The sequence below is a fragment of the Thermobia domestica genome, chromosome 11, assembly GCF_964235325.1.
Source record: "Thermobia domestica chromosome 11, izTheDome1.hap1.1, whole genome shotgun sequence".
In the NCBI taxonomy this organism is placed as follows: Eukaryota; Metazoa; Arthropoda; class Insecta; order Zygentoma; family Lepismatidae; genus Thermobia; species Thermobia domestica.
Genome location: NC_137464.1, coordinates 19,030,184 through 19,047,490, shown reverse-complemented (window position 1 = coordinate 19,047,490; position 17,307 = coordinate 19,030,184). Strand labels below are relative to the sequence as shown.

At 35.3% G+C, this 17,307-nt stretch overlaps 1 protein-coding gene across 1 annotated transcript in view; it reads right to left on the bottom strand.

The window, feature by feature from the left end:
• Positions 1 to 16,360, bottom strand: part of kay (transcription factor kayak) — a 55,940-nt gene extending 39,580 nt beyond the window's left edge. Inside the window, exon 1 of the mRNA XM_081730167.1 lies at positions 16,035 to 16,360. Within this exon, the coding sequence (XP_081586293.1) occupies positions 16,035 to 16,154 (120 nt within the window). The 5' untranslated portion in view covers positions 16,155 to 16,360. The remainder of the gene's footprint in view (positions 1 to 16,034) is intronic.
• Positions 16,361 to 17,307: the final 947 nt, after the last annotated feature.

Below are 17,307 nucleotides of genomic sequence, written 5' to 3'. Positions count from 1 at the left end.
TGAACATGTAGAATCAGTTACATTGTCGCCTACATTAGCTTTACAATTAGGTTTTTCTGAAAAATCAGATCTTGTAAAAGAATCTCATGGATTCAAACAACCATACATAGATATCGGATATCCACATCAAATTTTTATTTATACAGATATTATACAATATCAATTTTTAGGTGATACAAAAGCACCATTATTACGTATAGCAACAATCTCTGATATTAAATATGGAAAAGTTCAAACAATTACATTTGAAGATATTCATTATATGCCACTTGCAAAATTTTGTTTTAATACAATTGAAATACTATTAAAAGATCATGCAGGGCGAAATTTGCCATTTCGTTCTGGGACACTGACCGTAACACTACATTTTAAACGCTCTCCGGCATCTTCTAAATAATAATAATAATAAAAATGAGAGCAAGACGTGTTACTTATCATCGTGGGCGCGGAATACCATATTTTTCAGGACCTGTATATCAAAGGGGACATGGTATAGGTAGTTTCTTTAAAGGATTATTTCGTTTTGCTTTACCATTTCTTAAACAAGGTGCAAAAACTGTAGGACGTCAAGCATTACAAACCGGTATGCAAGTTGCGGGTGATGTATTAGAAAATCGACCATTTAAAGAATCGGTTCGTGCACGTGTAAAAGAAGCTGGTAATAGTTTAAAGACAAAAGCAATTAATAAAGTTGGGCAGTTGCTAACTGGTAACGGCAAGAGACGGTCACGCAAGAGGAAAGCTCCTGCAATTGTAAAGTTTGGACCACCAACAAAACGTAAACATATACAGGACATCTTTTCATAATGGCGTTCCTAAATTCAAATAGTTTTGAATGTTGTACCAATGAATTTGATTTCTTTTCTATACCAATGACACAGACAGCTATTGAAGCAACTACAAATGCTGAATATCGTCCTATTTCCACATTAACCTCAGAAGGACCTATTGAATTTGTTATTCCGGGAGAAACAGGTGAATTTATTCATCCTGCATATCTTTATCTTTATGTACGTTGTAAAATTACTAAAGCTGATGGTACAACTTTAGCTAACGATGATGTTGTCGCACCCGTAAATAATTTCTTACATTCTTTATTTAGTCAAATTGATATTTCGTTAAATGATAAATTAATTAGTTCTTCATCAGGATCTTATCCTTATCGTGCATACATTGAAACATTATTAAATTATTCTCATGATGCTTCTCAAACACATTTAGCATGTGCCATGTGGCATAAAGATACTGCAAAAAATTTTAATAAATTAGATAATACAAATGCTGGTTTCCAAAAACGTGCTAATATGGTGAAAAATAGTAAATCTTTTGAAATGTATGGACGTCTTCATACTGATATTGTAAGTTTAGATCGTATGCTTCCTAACAAAGTAAGTTTGCGTGTAAAACTACATCGTAGTAAAGATAATTTTTGCTTAATGTCTGCTGAAAATACAAGTTATAAAGTTGCACTTGAGGAAATTATTCTTCATGTACGTCGTATTGATGTAGCTGCAGATTTAGCTATGCAATTAAATACACGAATGGGTTCGGAAACAGCCAAGTTACCTCTGACGAGAGTGGAAACAAGATCTTATACTATACCTGCACAAGTAAAGTCTTACAGTCTTGATAATCTTTTCCTGGGTAATGTTCCTAAAGGCCTGATTATTGGTTTCATCTCCAACACCGCCTTCAATGGGAAATCACATTTTAATCCCTTTGAATTTCGAAACTTTAACGTTAACAAACTGCAATTACAAGTCGGTTCAAAATCATTCCCTCCCAACCCCCTCACACCTGATTTTAATAATAATTTATACCTTCTAAGTTACTATACTTTGATTTCAGGTACTGGTATATATTATCAAAATTATTCACATACTGTTACTCTTGATGAGTATCCAAACGGATATGCTCTGTATGCATTTATTCTATCTCCAACAGGAACTTTAGATGATAACACGTGGGATGTAGTACGCGATTCCCCTGTAAATTTAAAAGTATCATTTTCAGAAACTTTAACTGAACCTGTTACATGCATTGTGTACGCACAATTCGATTCTTTAGCACAAATAGACAAAGACAGAAATATTTATACTGATAACACCTTCTAATTTATTTAGTTGAGTACAATGCGGGTTGTTGTTCACTTCTCGGCGTATCATGATAACGAAGATGAGTTTATTATAAAAGAGCTAGCCATTGTAAATCCTGACGTTCCCTTTTTTCAAAATTGGGTTTTTAAACCACCATTTCCTTTAAATAACTTATCTGAGCCAATCATAAGCACAAACAAATATCTAGGTGAAAATGTGTATGGCATTACCTGGCACGAAGGGGATGTAGAATATTCACATCTTAAGGAAATTCTTCAAACATATTGTTCAAATACTACAACCATATACACATACGGAATAAATAGAAAGTGTTTTCTTCAAGAAATTCTTCAAAGAGAAGTTACAAATTTGGAAGAAATAAACTGTCCAAAGTATACTGCATTAAGTTTTCACGTTCATCGGTGTGCACATAATAAGCATCGTTTCGGACAATATAGATGTACTGTTCATGAAGCATTACTGTATAGTGAATATGTGAAAGTGTATGATTATGTGTTACATGTGAATAACAGTGATAATTACATACCTACTACAATTAAAAATAATCTTTATCATGTATAGTGATGAATTATTAAAAGTGTTACTAACTGATAAAGTGACTGGTGCAAGTGTTACTGGAATTTACCCTATTGACAAACTTCCTGTAACGGTAAAACCTCCTGCAGCACTTGTGATTAATCTTGATACATCTGATTCTGCTGGTTCCCACTGGGTTGCAGTGTACATCAATAAGAAAAAACATGGATACTACTTTGATAGTCTTGCTATGGACATTCCCAAGGAAATAAAAAACTTTTTGTCGAAAAATACTAAAATGTACTTTACAAATATTCAACAATATCAACATGATAATTCTGTGTTATGTGGTTATTTTGTCTTATATTTTCTGCATCATATTATTCGCACTCAATCATTTGAAAAGTGTTTAAAATTGTTTAACAAGAAAATTTTGAAAAAGAATAATGCTATTGTTTATAAACATGTAAACAAATTTTTAAAAAGAAAACACAAATAATTTTTTTTATTTTTTTATTATTTTTTTTTAATTTACATTTTTAATTTACAATAAAATTTTAAACTTACACCCATGCATTTTATTTACAATTCCTCATTACAATCTTGATAATGCATTAGTTAATGCTGTTGATCTTTCATATTTCCACCAATAATTCAACTGTTGTGCATTACGATATGCACATCCTGATTTCTTTACAATACTTGTGTGAAAAGAACAATATTCATTAAATGTATTTCCACATAATTCATTTAATGAAGGACAATGTTTTGTTTCTAAATCAATGACATTATCTAATGCAAATATTCTTTTAATCCAAAGAGATTTCTCTAAACCTTTACAATAAAAGGTTGAATTGTTTGCGCATAATTGATATACAAGGTTTCGTATGCATGATACAGTATACCCAGTTTTGCTATTCCATTTCAATCCATGCAAATTTAATGTTAACCAGTCAATTTGTTTTTGACATCCTAGTGATAATAAATTATATTCAACTGGTGATTTTACCAAGCAATGGAAATTTACTGTATCATCGCATGCAGTTAAACAAAACTCACGAATAATAAATTCGTTATCAGACATTTTAAAACCTTGAATATCAATAATATACTGATTTACACATGTTGAAATTTCATTTGAATGAAAAATAAAAAACGGAATTATCTGTCCAACAAATTCTGTATTTTGTAAAAGATCACAAGTTTTATGCATAAAGCATCGAAATGAGATTTCACTATGTTCTTGTTCAAACACTTCAAAGAGTTCACTAAGAGTTTTGTCAAGAGATAAATACTTCACTGCAAATGATCCAGTATTATGAAAATGTCTACATTCATGAGGAAGATGTAACTTGCATTCCACGCATTCCAATGGATTATTGTTGTGTAAGTATACTTTTATAGTTTTTAATACACAGTTCACATTAATGTTTTCACCATTACATAACACACATAAAACACTAGCACTATTTGAATACATTTTTTCAATCTGAAATATTCGCTTTCCGTTTGTCTTTTCTTATGAAGATCTCTAGTAATTCCGGTAAATAGTCTGTATCACTTAATAAATCCACATAGGCGTCATAAAATTTTTCTCTTGTTAATAGTCCAATAATATGCGTGTTTGCGTACAAATAAAACACATCATCTTCAACACTAGGACTTGCTATAATACTCCAAGCGCGGGTTTCCAATAATTCTGGACGCGTCGTCATACAATCATGATCAAAATCATGATTAGATCCTGTCGTACAACCCTCACATATTAGTGTTTCATTAAAATTCCATTTTTCAATAGCCTTCTTTATACATTCGCGATCCACTTTTTCACTATTACAACAACAATCTAAAGCCCAAAATCGTGATGTTCTTGATAATACAATTGGAGATGATGGCGGTGTTGGTGAAACTGTTAGCGCTGGTGAATCTATTGCATCAAAATCAAATTCTTCATCTGACGATGATTCGTATATTTCTGTTTCAGCATCAGATATTGCTTCAATATTGCTATTGCAAAGATCCTTCTTCTCATACGACTGCATGATGTATCTTTATATATTTTGTCTCTTATAACCTGTATTTAAAGTATTTTCATAACCGCAAGGTAATCACGTGTTCGGCATTCCCAACATTAAAGTTATTTTTATTAGTTTGCCCCCAATTTGTGATGTTTATCTCCCACGTCCGCAATCTTCCTTTTGTTCACCTACCGCGGCGCCAAAGTTATTTCTATCAGTCTGGCGGTATTCTGTAATGTTTACCAAACGTGTCAACGGTCTTCCTTTGTATTTGAATTCAAGTTTTAGCAAGGCTCTGCAAGCACACATCACCACTCTTACCCAACCGGGTTTTCCAAAAAAGCGCGGGAAAAGTTCAGTTCATGTCTTAAGTTCATCAGCAACAGACGTACGGAAACCACGCTCTGTATATGCACCATCATAGTGTATCATACCGTACACAAAGTTTTGCCACGCTCACCGAGTATATTTACACAGTGTTCGAGTAATAATTACAAAAAAATAAAAAATACGATCCAACAAATTAAAAAAGTCACGCATGAATAAATATTTCCCTCCCATCATACAGTATTCAGCTCCAATGATAAGGGTCCCGGGTTCGATTCCAGTGCGTATCACACATTATAAGTGTTCTCACCTTCTTATTTTTAACAATCATCATCTCCTTTAGCCTAACAGGTGGGACTCAAATATTTCATTTTCTTTTTTATTCTATCACATATTGTTCGTGTAATATATTCAATATTAATTTAATCACTACTACGAAAGTACGTGATACAGAATGACGTATCAACAGATTTAATTCAAATTTCCATTATTATTATTATTTTTAAAAATACCCAGTATAAAGTCTCTAAAAAGAGGACACGACCTTTTACATGTCAGCACAACTAAAAACAGAAATATAACAACTTTCCAAATCCATGTCATCAACCCATAATGACCTACCAAACCGTTTGACAACATCCATTAAAGAAACATGTTAGAACATCATTATTACGTAAAGTACCGCTAACATTCCAGCTTTCGGGTGTAGAAGTTCGTCTATCACTACTAACTCCTTTGTGTTACACTCCATGATGTGGTTGGCCGACCAGATAGATTAGGACCAAGTCCCATGACCCTTATTTCTGATTTTCTACAGTAGAGTTCACTAACTCTTAATTCAAGGACCTTCCATGTTCTGTGCTCTCATCTAGTTCTACAATTCTTGTTATTAGACAACATGCAGAAGTCCCGTTCTTTGTACGGGAAGAATCAGCTTTTACACTATACTTATATCGTTACGTATGCAATTGTTCGAGGCAGCTTCGTGCATTATCGCCACCTTCTGCCGACCCGAGTGAGTTCTCCACCCCTTTCTCTCTTTCTATATAAAGAGATGTAGAAATGTAGAAACACTTGTTTCATGTCTTTGAACTTAAGGGATTTCGAAATATGAACAGTTAATTAAATTTGCAAGCAATATGGACATTCTTGGACATTACTCAATACAAATACGCTCTTAACGTACGTGCTTTTGGTGCACGAGGACTCGGGCTAGATTCCCTTTTAGGTCCGGACAGCACAGGATAACATTGTAACAAATTGCATGCAATTATTGTACATTGTATAAAGATCCCTCAACACCAGATATGAGTGCTCTACTTCTGAGTCACCGTGGCTCCGAAGTAGCAAGTGAGGAGTGAATTTTTGCTTCGGAATTATACGTTTATAACATAAACAACATGAAAAGTAGCATGTTAATTTAACTATGGTGAAACCAATGGTTAACCACCAATGGTTACTTAGAAAATTCATTTTCAGTAAAACTTTAAACGTCCAGTTTTTAATTAGGACTACACTGCTTGACCATTATAGCCCACGAAAAACTAAGTTGGATGATACCTTTGAATCGTCGTTCTGTAACCTTTTAGAGTGCAGCACGCAATCTCCTAATTCAAATAGTTCCCTAACACTGCCTCACTTTGCTGAAAATTGTCACGACCATGCGCCCCCACACATTGTACGCTACACGAAAGTATACAATATGGAAACTACTTTTTCTTTTTTGTTACTAACATGTTTACTTTTACCTAGTCACCAAGTAACAGTTAAGACCGATAAACATGCATACGGAGGGGGAAATGTGTTCCTTCCCTATACTTTCAGCAAAATGTATTTATTATTGATAATCAATATTCTTTTAGGAATTAGATTTGCTAAGATTAGAAAAAACGCGTTGCTTAATAATCTATGACATTCAGAAAATAAGAAAAACTCTCACCAACGCTGTCTGTAGAAACAAGAATAACCTAAAATGCATAGTCATTAGAGATGATAGAGTGCCTTCTTGGCTAAGCGGTTAGCGTACGCGCCTTTGGCGTGGGAGATTCGAGTTCGATTCTCGGCAGGAGCTAATATGATTCGGATTCCAGGTTAATCAGTAGGCTCCGTCTCATATAGCCTCCCTGCTGAAAGGGACGTTAACTCAAAATCAACTCAACTTATTAGAGAAGATCTGTGAATGTACAGCGGTCACCTCCAGTGCGAATGGTTCCTGGTTTACTCCTAATCTATGTGAATTTGTGAACATATCTATAGGAATTTAGTTTTCTACCATTACATTAATACCTTCTGTCTAAAACAGCAGGAAACTGTCTGGCCTATATATATATATATATATATATATATATATATTCATATATTCTTCACAAGTATTAAAACCATATTATCAAAATTGTACCACTAAGGGAGATAGTAATACAGGCCATGGCCCTACAACTTAACACGGAGTTGAGTTGAGTTTGGGTTTAACGTCCCGTTCAGCAGCGAGGCTATATGAGATGTAGACCTACTGATTAACATGGAATCCGAACCACATGAGCCCCCGCCGGGAATCGAACCCGGGAACTTAACACGGAATCCGAATATGAGCTACAACGGGAATCGAAACCGGGTCCCCCATCAAAGGTGCGTAGCTTATACTAACTATTCAAAGAGGGAGCTCTCATAAAATCCGAATGGTTTTACCTACAAGCAGGAAGTTTATTTTTTTCTCTAGCCTTGAGTTTATTTAAATAAATACAGTCTTTTATATAATCCATTAGTGTAACTTGTTACTGTTATATTTTATTTCTGATATATAACACACACATTGAGTACGTACTCTATTTACGTTACGTAAACATTAACATTTATTAAGATAAAGAATACCTTTACATAAGTCATCCTTGACACTTATTTTGTTCTTCTCCTCAATAATTATTATCTTAGAAGTTTTATTAACCTCATAAACATTCAAACAAACTGGGAAGCTTGGTTCGAATACTTCTCCCTCCTCTCTTTGAGTCTCAAAATTGAAAGGGAATTTAGATAATGCAAACAAATGAGAAATTATTAAGAAAAAAAATTCTCACAGTATCCATAATTACTCTAATTTTACTGTACTTGGCCTTCAGTAGGAAAAAAAAAATTATATACTAAGTATGAGAATTGTACCCTAAACTTCACGGTGCATTTCTTGACCCTTGAGGTCGAATATCGTATTGCGTAAGAGTAGCCTACGGCCCCTAGACCTCCAAGTTCTAGCGCCTCATGTTGAAAAGTACCGTTATTAATGTTAATTGAAGTTGGTTAGAAGTAAGGTTCATTCGCTTTAATGTGTGGGTGTATGTGTAAAATCTGACTTAAATTAATTGTTTCACTCTATATTGGAACAAAGTTTCGATTTAGTAAGTTGATCCTGTAAGATGTAGTACTACGATTCACCAAATTCCTTATAGCAGAATTAGCAAGAAGCCCTTAAAACTGCCAGTGGCACTGACGGAGTTGCTTGTTACTTCTACATGCAGACTACACGCTGCAATTCACGTATCCGTAAATCCTCTTTAAAGCTGCTTTGGAACTTACCATGCATTCTCAGCACTGAAGCTATATAAGACATGGAATCCAAATCACTGAGTTCCCACCGTGAATCGAACTCGAGACTGCGGATCAAACGCAGTGACGCTAACCATTCAGCAACGAGGGAACCTGTGGTGTCTTATGACGTGGTCATAGAGGACAAAGAGTTTTAATTTATGATCTTATGCATTGTTATGCCCTACTACTGAACTAAAACTTTGTAAGGGATTGGAGTTGAAAGTGGGTCGTACTAATAAAATAAGTTAGGATTGTAGCCAGGACTTCACAGTCAGAATAGGTAAATGGGATTTTATCCTGCCTAATAACAGCTTCCCGGTACGCTCCACAAGTATGCAGAAGGTAAGACAATTCCATTTACTTTTCAGTTATTATACGTATTATGTATGAACAATTCAGGAAAAGAAAGAAAAAAAAACTGTTGATACTCATACGTTTGCAATATTATGAATTCGTTCAGGAGTGAATAAATGCCTGCAGAGATATTTTACTTTGTAATCGTCCTTATTTTAGTACACATCGAAAGGTTTACCGAGTTCCTTATTTTCACTTGAGATATCATCTTGTTCAAAAAGTCTACAACCGTTCAAGAAATGTTTTATTATTATTGATTTAAATTATCATTTGAAAATTCGCAGGCATTGTTTTTTCTGACTCCTACAATTGTCCTGTTTTCTCTTGATACTTGACAAGCAGCAGGGGCGTACCGGGCCTGGACCCCCCTCCCAAACTTCCTAACTCAACATACATTTGTACTATTCCCTGTTCAGTATAAGCTCTAAACTCCAATAAACAAAATATTTGCATCCTTCCACTTGTCACAATTACGATCGGCTAGTAATTTATCACTCCCACTCCCCACGGGGAGGAGCAAATACACGTGCATTTTGATAATACTGTCTCGTGTTGCCCAGATACTTACAACAGCAGCAGAAAAGAAAAAGAAAAAAAAACTCGAAAGATTAGAAAAAATATTTGAATTTCGCTGGTAAACAATTGTTGCTTAGTGAGTCAAGATTTACCTTATTTACCTTTCAGACTTTAAAAGCACAACACGCGTCTACAGTTGAATTGGCGCCATAATTACTGCCCATGCTTAGTGTTTATTTCTATTGCTTCATTAGCCACGCTCGATTACAGCATTATTAGATAATCCGTATTATATTTTTGTCATTTATAATAATGTAGCAGTTTTATATGGGGCTTCATAGTAAAAATAATAATCAAATCACATGAAGTATTTTGCGGAGAAGTACAGGGTGTCCGAGAAGTCCTTTCCTGATAACAGAAATTGATAACTCAGGCTAGAAATAAGATAGAAATATGAAACTGGTGTTGAATTGTTTACAAACTATAAAAGTTTTTGTATGTGTTAGGTTTGTTCTGTTTTACCAAGTCTCAATTTTGTTTGTTTTAGGTTTGTAGTACGTAAGTAAGAAGCCCAAGAAGCCATGCAAACCAACCAGGAGAAGGCACAGTGTGTCCTGTGGTACCATGAGACACGATCACCAACCACGGTGCAGAGACACAGTTCCAGACAACATTTGGGAGGACTCCACCTGATGTCAAGAGCATTAAAGCCTGGTATGAGAAGTTCAAGAACACAGGGTCGGTTGCTGACCTTCCGAGGTCTGGTCGACCAAGAACCTCAGCAGACACGGTGGAGGCTGTGCGGCAGTCTTTTCTGAGAAGTCCTAAGAAATAGGTGCGCAGGGCCTCACGTGAATTACAGATGCCAAAAAGCTCTATCCATGACATTTTACACAAACGTTTATTGTTTCGTGCTTACAAAGTGCAACTCGTTCAGGCCTTGTTGCCCGACGACGGTACACGTCGATATGACTTTGCGGTCGAAATACTATCACGTATTGAGGACGATAATGGTTATCTCTGACGAATTGCCTTTTCCGACGAAGCGACATTCTTTGTCAGTGGAGTAGTGAATCGCCATAATGTACGCATTTGGGGTTCAGAACCCCCCAGGGAGGTCAGGGAGTTGCATCGATCCCTCCAGTGATGTTGGCTAATGTGTGGATGGAAATTGAATATCGCCTAGATGTGCTACGTGCTACCAAGGGTGCTCATGTGGAAGTGTACTGATGTGACCAAAACTTTTATAGTTTGTAAACAATTCAACACTAGTTTCATATTTCTATCTTATTTCTAGCCTGAGTTATCAATTTCTGTAATCAGGAAAGGACTTCTCGGACACCCTGTATAAGCGTCTGTAGACCAACAGCAAATCAGCGAGATTTAGTTTCACGTGGCTTTGTTTATCGCAGTTTAGAGCTTACGCCAAACAGGGTGTAGAGATGGCCAAAATTTTCCGGAATCGGAAATTTCTCTTTCCGGATTTCGGAAATTTTTCCCGGAAAGTGAAGTTTCCTATTCCGGAAAATAAATCTCTTTATTACTAATCGGAAGTTATTTACGTACTAAACTTAAATCATATGATGTCAGATTAACAATTCTATCACTCAAATGTACCGAAATATATTTTACTATAAATTATTATTATTACCTTCATCTTCCGGCAAATCTCTGAATTAGAAGTTATTTACGTACTTCGAGATAACCCTCCTTTGAGTCTTAAATCACATTTAAAAACAATTTGGTTTGAGGGTTACTTTTCGTTTTAGTAAACACTGGCAGTCTATCTGTCCAATAGCCTGCTAGAGGGAACCATAAAACAATAACAATGACCTCTCTGAACTTCCCGGTTGACGTGTTGGCCACCCCTATCTTAATGGAACATACAGGTATGTCGGAGGGGTGGATGGGCACCTGTTTATTATCCATCAAATTGATAAGATAGGCTAGTATGTTTGATGAAGGCGGAAACTGTACCACAAATGTTTATTGACATATAGTTATGTATTTGATCAGATTTTCTTTATCAATGAGGAGTAGAGATAACTACGATTCTCGAGTTTAATATCGAAACTCGAGAACCCTAATTACCCATTTTCGTACGACACTCTCCAAAAACAGCTTTTACTTTCTTGGGGGGGAAAGTGGAAGGGTAGGCAGTATAAGCCCTATTAAAGAAAATAAAAAAGCTTTATAGCTATTACTTGACCTACATTACAATACAACATACCTGGGGAAGATAATACCACTAGGGAGTTCTTATCTCTCTTGGTGCTCTCCTCTAGCCTCGCCACTGAAACCACTGCAGATTCGCAGATTGATATTAGTGATGTCAACCGGCTCGGCTCAGGTAAGTCATTGGCTCGAGCCGGCTCGGTTGGAATGAGCCACCAGCTCGGTTCGGTTCGGCTCGGCTCACTTCAGCTCGGTGGGGACTAAGCCGTGAGCCGAGCCGCTTGAGCAGTTGAGAACATTGATGTATTCCTGATAAAACAGTTTTCCAGGTCATTACAGTCGTCAACAAAAATATAAATCCAGTACCCTTTTCTCAATAGTTTTCAAACTGTTGGATCAATTAAATCACTTTTTCACGATGCAGAAAGAAGGTAAATTTCTTGTAACTAAATACTCAACTATCAATATTCGGTATGCTTAAACTGTCGATATTCAAACTGTTCAATGAAATTTGGAGTTATTGGTGGTGGGGGAGGAGGGAATGGAAAATCGAGGAAACGTTTTCCCTGACTGGCAAATCACAAAATATCGAATATTAATGTATTCCACAGAGTCGTGGTAACCGTTATTATTGGTAGAGACGCACATATGACAACTACCTTAAGATAGAGGTTCACTTAATTCTACCAGCACCATGACCAAATTCGAATCTAAAATGATGATCAATTCGCACATAAGCTTTATCTAAATATGTCTAACGACATCGCACGGGCAACTTCTAGACCACTGTATCAACTTTTGCTGAATGAATCGACACTGGTCTTAGGTTTCGGGATCGCTGATATGAATAGTAACACTTCCAATGCCGTTTGAGTCAAAGTGCAGCACCCACCAGCATCGGAGTGGGACAGAAGGGGTGAAAAATACTATGTCCAATATTATACGTTGTTTTCCACAAACTTATTCGCCCCATGCGAAGAACAGGTATTTCAGCTAGTATTAAAACGAAGTAAAACATGTATGAACAAAGGTTACCTTCCCAATTCGAAAGTCATCATGACATAGAAATGCAGCTAACTTTTTTTCCAAGCCTCCATCATCGACCTTTGAAGTGATATGACGTTCCTTAACGAAATATTGTAAGTGTTAATACAATCTTATTTCGCAAGTCATTTCGTAGTCCTAGGCTATGTTAGTAAAATTATTCTGAAGATTTTTTATTAAAGCAACACCTAAACTTCTACATCCGATCTTCCAACACAGTACTCATCCTGACCTAAGTACAATGCCTCTTATGAGTTTGGGGTATACCACTAAAATGCTCTTGGATTCTCTCTCTCTCTCACTCACTCACACACACATACACACACACACACACACACACACACACACAAAAAAAAAGCTAATAGCTATTATCCAAGATGTTGCTCTGCACAGTGCACATTATCTGTAATAGCATATCGTACACATTGAGAACATCAACGTCTTTAAATCTATAAATATTACATTTTACCTCAAATTGTCTTCTAATGCTGCATTATATTGAAGTATACATGTTTTTGACATTTAACAATCAGTCACAATCCTTTCATAATATATTACAATAATATGGTGAATATCCCAGTCAACAAATTATGGCTAAGAATATATCTTGAAAAATAATAAATAAGCTTCGTCTTGCACTCAAACTAGTGAATTTTTCCACCTTATACTATAGACAATGGCAATAAGGTAAATCGGAAAATTATCATAAATATGGTGTTTTTGCAAAAGTTTTTTGGTGTCTTAGAAACTGTTAAATATATTACCGATTTTACACTTTTTCAAGTCGTTAATGCTGGAAGGTTACTTTCGTTATTCATAGTAAAGTGTTGGAAACGAAAGAGTGGAACTAGTTCAAGGCAAGGTTCTAGAACAGCGTTTCCCAACCGGTGTGCCGCGAATGGGTCGCTGGTGTGCCGCGAGGAAATCTAAACAAAATTATTAATTCTATAGTAATTAAATTGCAAGACATAGAGAAAAAGGTATATTTGTATTTCTCATTACTACTATGAATCTAAAATTTAAAGTTTCATACTGTGTTACTTTTCTGTAGAACATTTTTAATTTTCTGTAGAACATTTTTCTCCACATTTCTAATTTTGAACAAAAAAGTATTTGTTATCACTGTTATGACCATCATTGGTTCTTTATTGTTGCAGACTATTTCCTAACTTGAAATTTTAAAATATTATCAATCTTTCCGACAAAGTAAACATGCATAAGAATTACCTATATTTGTGTTTTAAAAGTAAAAGAAATTTGTTTGTTCGTTCGTTATTTAGTGATCCTCGTCCTTAATGAAAGGTTGGACACAGTTTGCGAAAAACAAAGTGAATTTTTAACAACTTGAGTCCTTGTTTTCTATTTTTAAATTAAAATGAAAAATAAGCATAATGATTTACCACGGAGAAAAACCAGTGATCGAGCTTTCTTCTCTGCAAGAAGGATGCCAGTAATCACCAAAAAAAAAAAAAAAAAAAAAAAAAAAAATACTACAGTATTTTATATTTTCAAATAATAATAATAATAATAATAATAATAATAATAATAATAATAATAATAATAATAATATGATGTGTACCGCGAGAATTCAAGTTACCCTGAAGTATGCCGCAAGTTGAAAAAGGTTTGGAAACTCTGTTCTAGAACATAGGTCCCCCTTCCCACTTAACTCTAATAAAGACAGAAAACAACGTGCCCTGCGGGGCTCTAACCCGCCTTCACTCGCTAACGCTCGCTCGGCAATACTATGTGAGTTAAATATTACTCTTTGGTACAGAAAAGAACCAATCTAGATATGAACCTATATGGGGGGACCTGTGTTCTAGAACCTTCCCCTAGTTCAACAGTCATCAAACTAAAGTACACAGGGTGGACGTAAAGAGTATGCTGTTACTTTACTAAAGCTGTTTTCATACCAATTACATTCACATCTGGACAATGTTGGTTGGTTAACGGATTTGGAATTTAACGTCCCGTCCACCACTAAAGGCATATCAGATTTGGACTTAAAGTTTAACGTGGGATCCGAACACGAGTCCTCAGCAGGGACTAAACTCGAGTCTCCCGCATCAAAGGCGTGAACGCTCATATAGCCACGATATAATTGATTGGACAGTGTACCGGCATTTCTGTTTCAACATTTACGCACGTTTCCCAATGAGCAAGTAAAAGCTGATATTTCTTTCACCTGAAACATCTTTAAGTTTATCAATCTTCCACTGTGGTCTAGACATTCTAAATCTGCACCTATGGAATAATTTCCGATCAGGCGGAGACCAACTCAATACAGTATTATAACTACAGATACTATTTCTGTACTTGGAAAACTAATCTCCTAACACGTTAGAAACGCACTACACTAGTGGCTTTAAATTTCTCCCAGTATATTTACAGAATGCTGGAAAGTACGCAAGCCTGAGTGAGCGAAGGAACGATTAAAACTATGATCAAATGCCGTATTAGTTGAGCACGTGATATATAAAATAAATGTTACAGCAAATTCGAGAAATGTGTACAGAATTTATTGCAGAATGTATGTATGTATGTATATTGTTTTGCAGCGCTTCTATTCTGTAAAACTATGCCAAGCGAACTTTGTATTATTTCGTTCTGTTTACCCTAGTGTTAGGTTTTATCGCTAGTATAAATATTTTTGGTAGACATTTATTCACCTTTCTTTGTAGATATATTATCTCTAAAAATACTGAGCTTCAAATCATTGCGTAATTTAAATTACCTTTAAATTCCTTTCGAAAAATGCTGATAAAGCGAATTAAGTCAAAAGAGCAAGTTGGAACATGACTTACTTGGATGAATATTAACAAGTATCATTCACGTAGCATGTTCACAAGTAGTAATGAATATGGTATTAAAGAGTTTCCGACAACAAACTATTAACACTGCATATGAAAATTCTGTTTACAATGTATATAGTAACATATTACCGTATCTTAACGATAAAACAGTGCAAGAATTGCGAATAGGTATAAAATCTTGTGTCTTTGTATCACCGTCCTATTTTCACATAATACATGAAATAGGCTATATGCTTTCTATTTTATTGAATTGACAATGCTAATGTAAATTCAACCTCACATCCTTAATACTCTATTTATTAAAAAAAAAAAAAAATCCTTAACTACTCATTGACCCACGTCGTTCATCATATGTAAACATCCGTAACAAGTGCAACGCGATAAATTCTTTGCTTTCCCCCCTCCCCGCTCGCAGTCCATTAATAAATATAGTAAACTTCACGGATCATTCCATACTAAGTTTATTCGTAAAACACTGAACTACGTAATTCTAAAGAGCAATGAAAAATAACTTTACAATTAATAATGATTTATCATATAATATTTGTGGTCAACTGATAAATTATTCTACTTACTGTAGTTGGCGTAATAACATCTGTAACTGTTGTGTTCGCCATCGTAGTGAGAAAATCACTCGCCGTAGACATTCGTGAATCTTCAGAGTCCGTTGTCTGGTTCGTATTCGTTGTATACATGATCTTCTGGATATCCAGTCGGTTCGTTTTCACCACAGCGCTCGATTGTTCCTGTCAAAGGTCACTTTGGCGATGTTGACCTGCACCTGTTTTCTTCTTTCGATACTTTCGCACTGCATGGAATGAGTCACCCTTCAGGGAAAGCCCTGTAAACTCTTTGTATAAAAGACCATCTGAAAAGGATGATGTCATTCTACACCAATCTATTTTTAGATTAGTGAACTCACCCTATAAGCTACAGCTATGACGTCATCTCCGAAGATTTCCGAGAACAGCCGAACAATTCCAAGTCTATGTATGAGTCACAGGGATAGCCGGAAATGAAATATTGAACCACGAGGGTTTGGGTATCGCTTGTAGAGGGAAAATTGTTATTTCCGTGAATGAGAAATTCGTGTTATGAAAACTCTCCTATTTTCTTTAAAACTCAGCAAACATTCCGAAATTATGAACTTAGTTTTATTGCATTATGCTTTCATTTATAATAAAATGTTTTTTTCAGAAAAAAAAAAACGTAAATTTTCCAACATTACATTTTGTTAAGTTTTAAAATGTCATGTCAGTCTTTCCCAGCTATTTTCTTCCATCTTTTTAGCATTAGTTTTATTTCATTTTTATATTGCACTTCAGAATTGTCTTATAATCATATCGAATTATATCGTAAGATTGTGTAAAAGTAACAAAGCAATAATTATTGCAGTACATGTAGTGGCTATTACACTGTCGGTTAGTTTGTGCGCAAGAGCTTGTCGATTTGAAATTTAACTTGGTACTCGTCATCATTTGATGGAGTTTAACGCAGTGGCGGCTTTAGCGGGTAGGCACGGACCTACCCAAAATTTTGAAAAATATATAAACGCTAAAAGATACAATGAAAAGAAAATATTTTCCCACCATTTATGTTAATGGTAGATAATTATTTAACAAATAGTCAGTGGCGGACCTAGAATGTAAAGACTGGAGGGGGCTGCCAGAATCCAGACTATGATAGGTATATCATGAGCTTACTATAAACTTTCAAAAATATATAAATAATAGCTTAAATTATTTTCGTCGCCCTGAAAATTGGGGGGCTTAGGACCCCGACCCCGGGTTAGATCCACCACTTCAAATAGCATTAACCACTACTATAAAAGTAATTTCCTACTGTCAC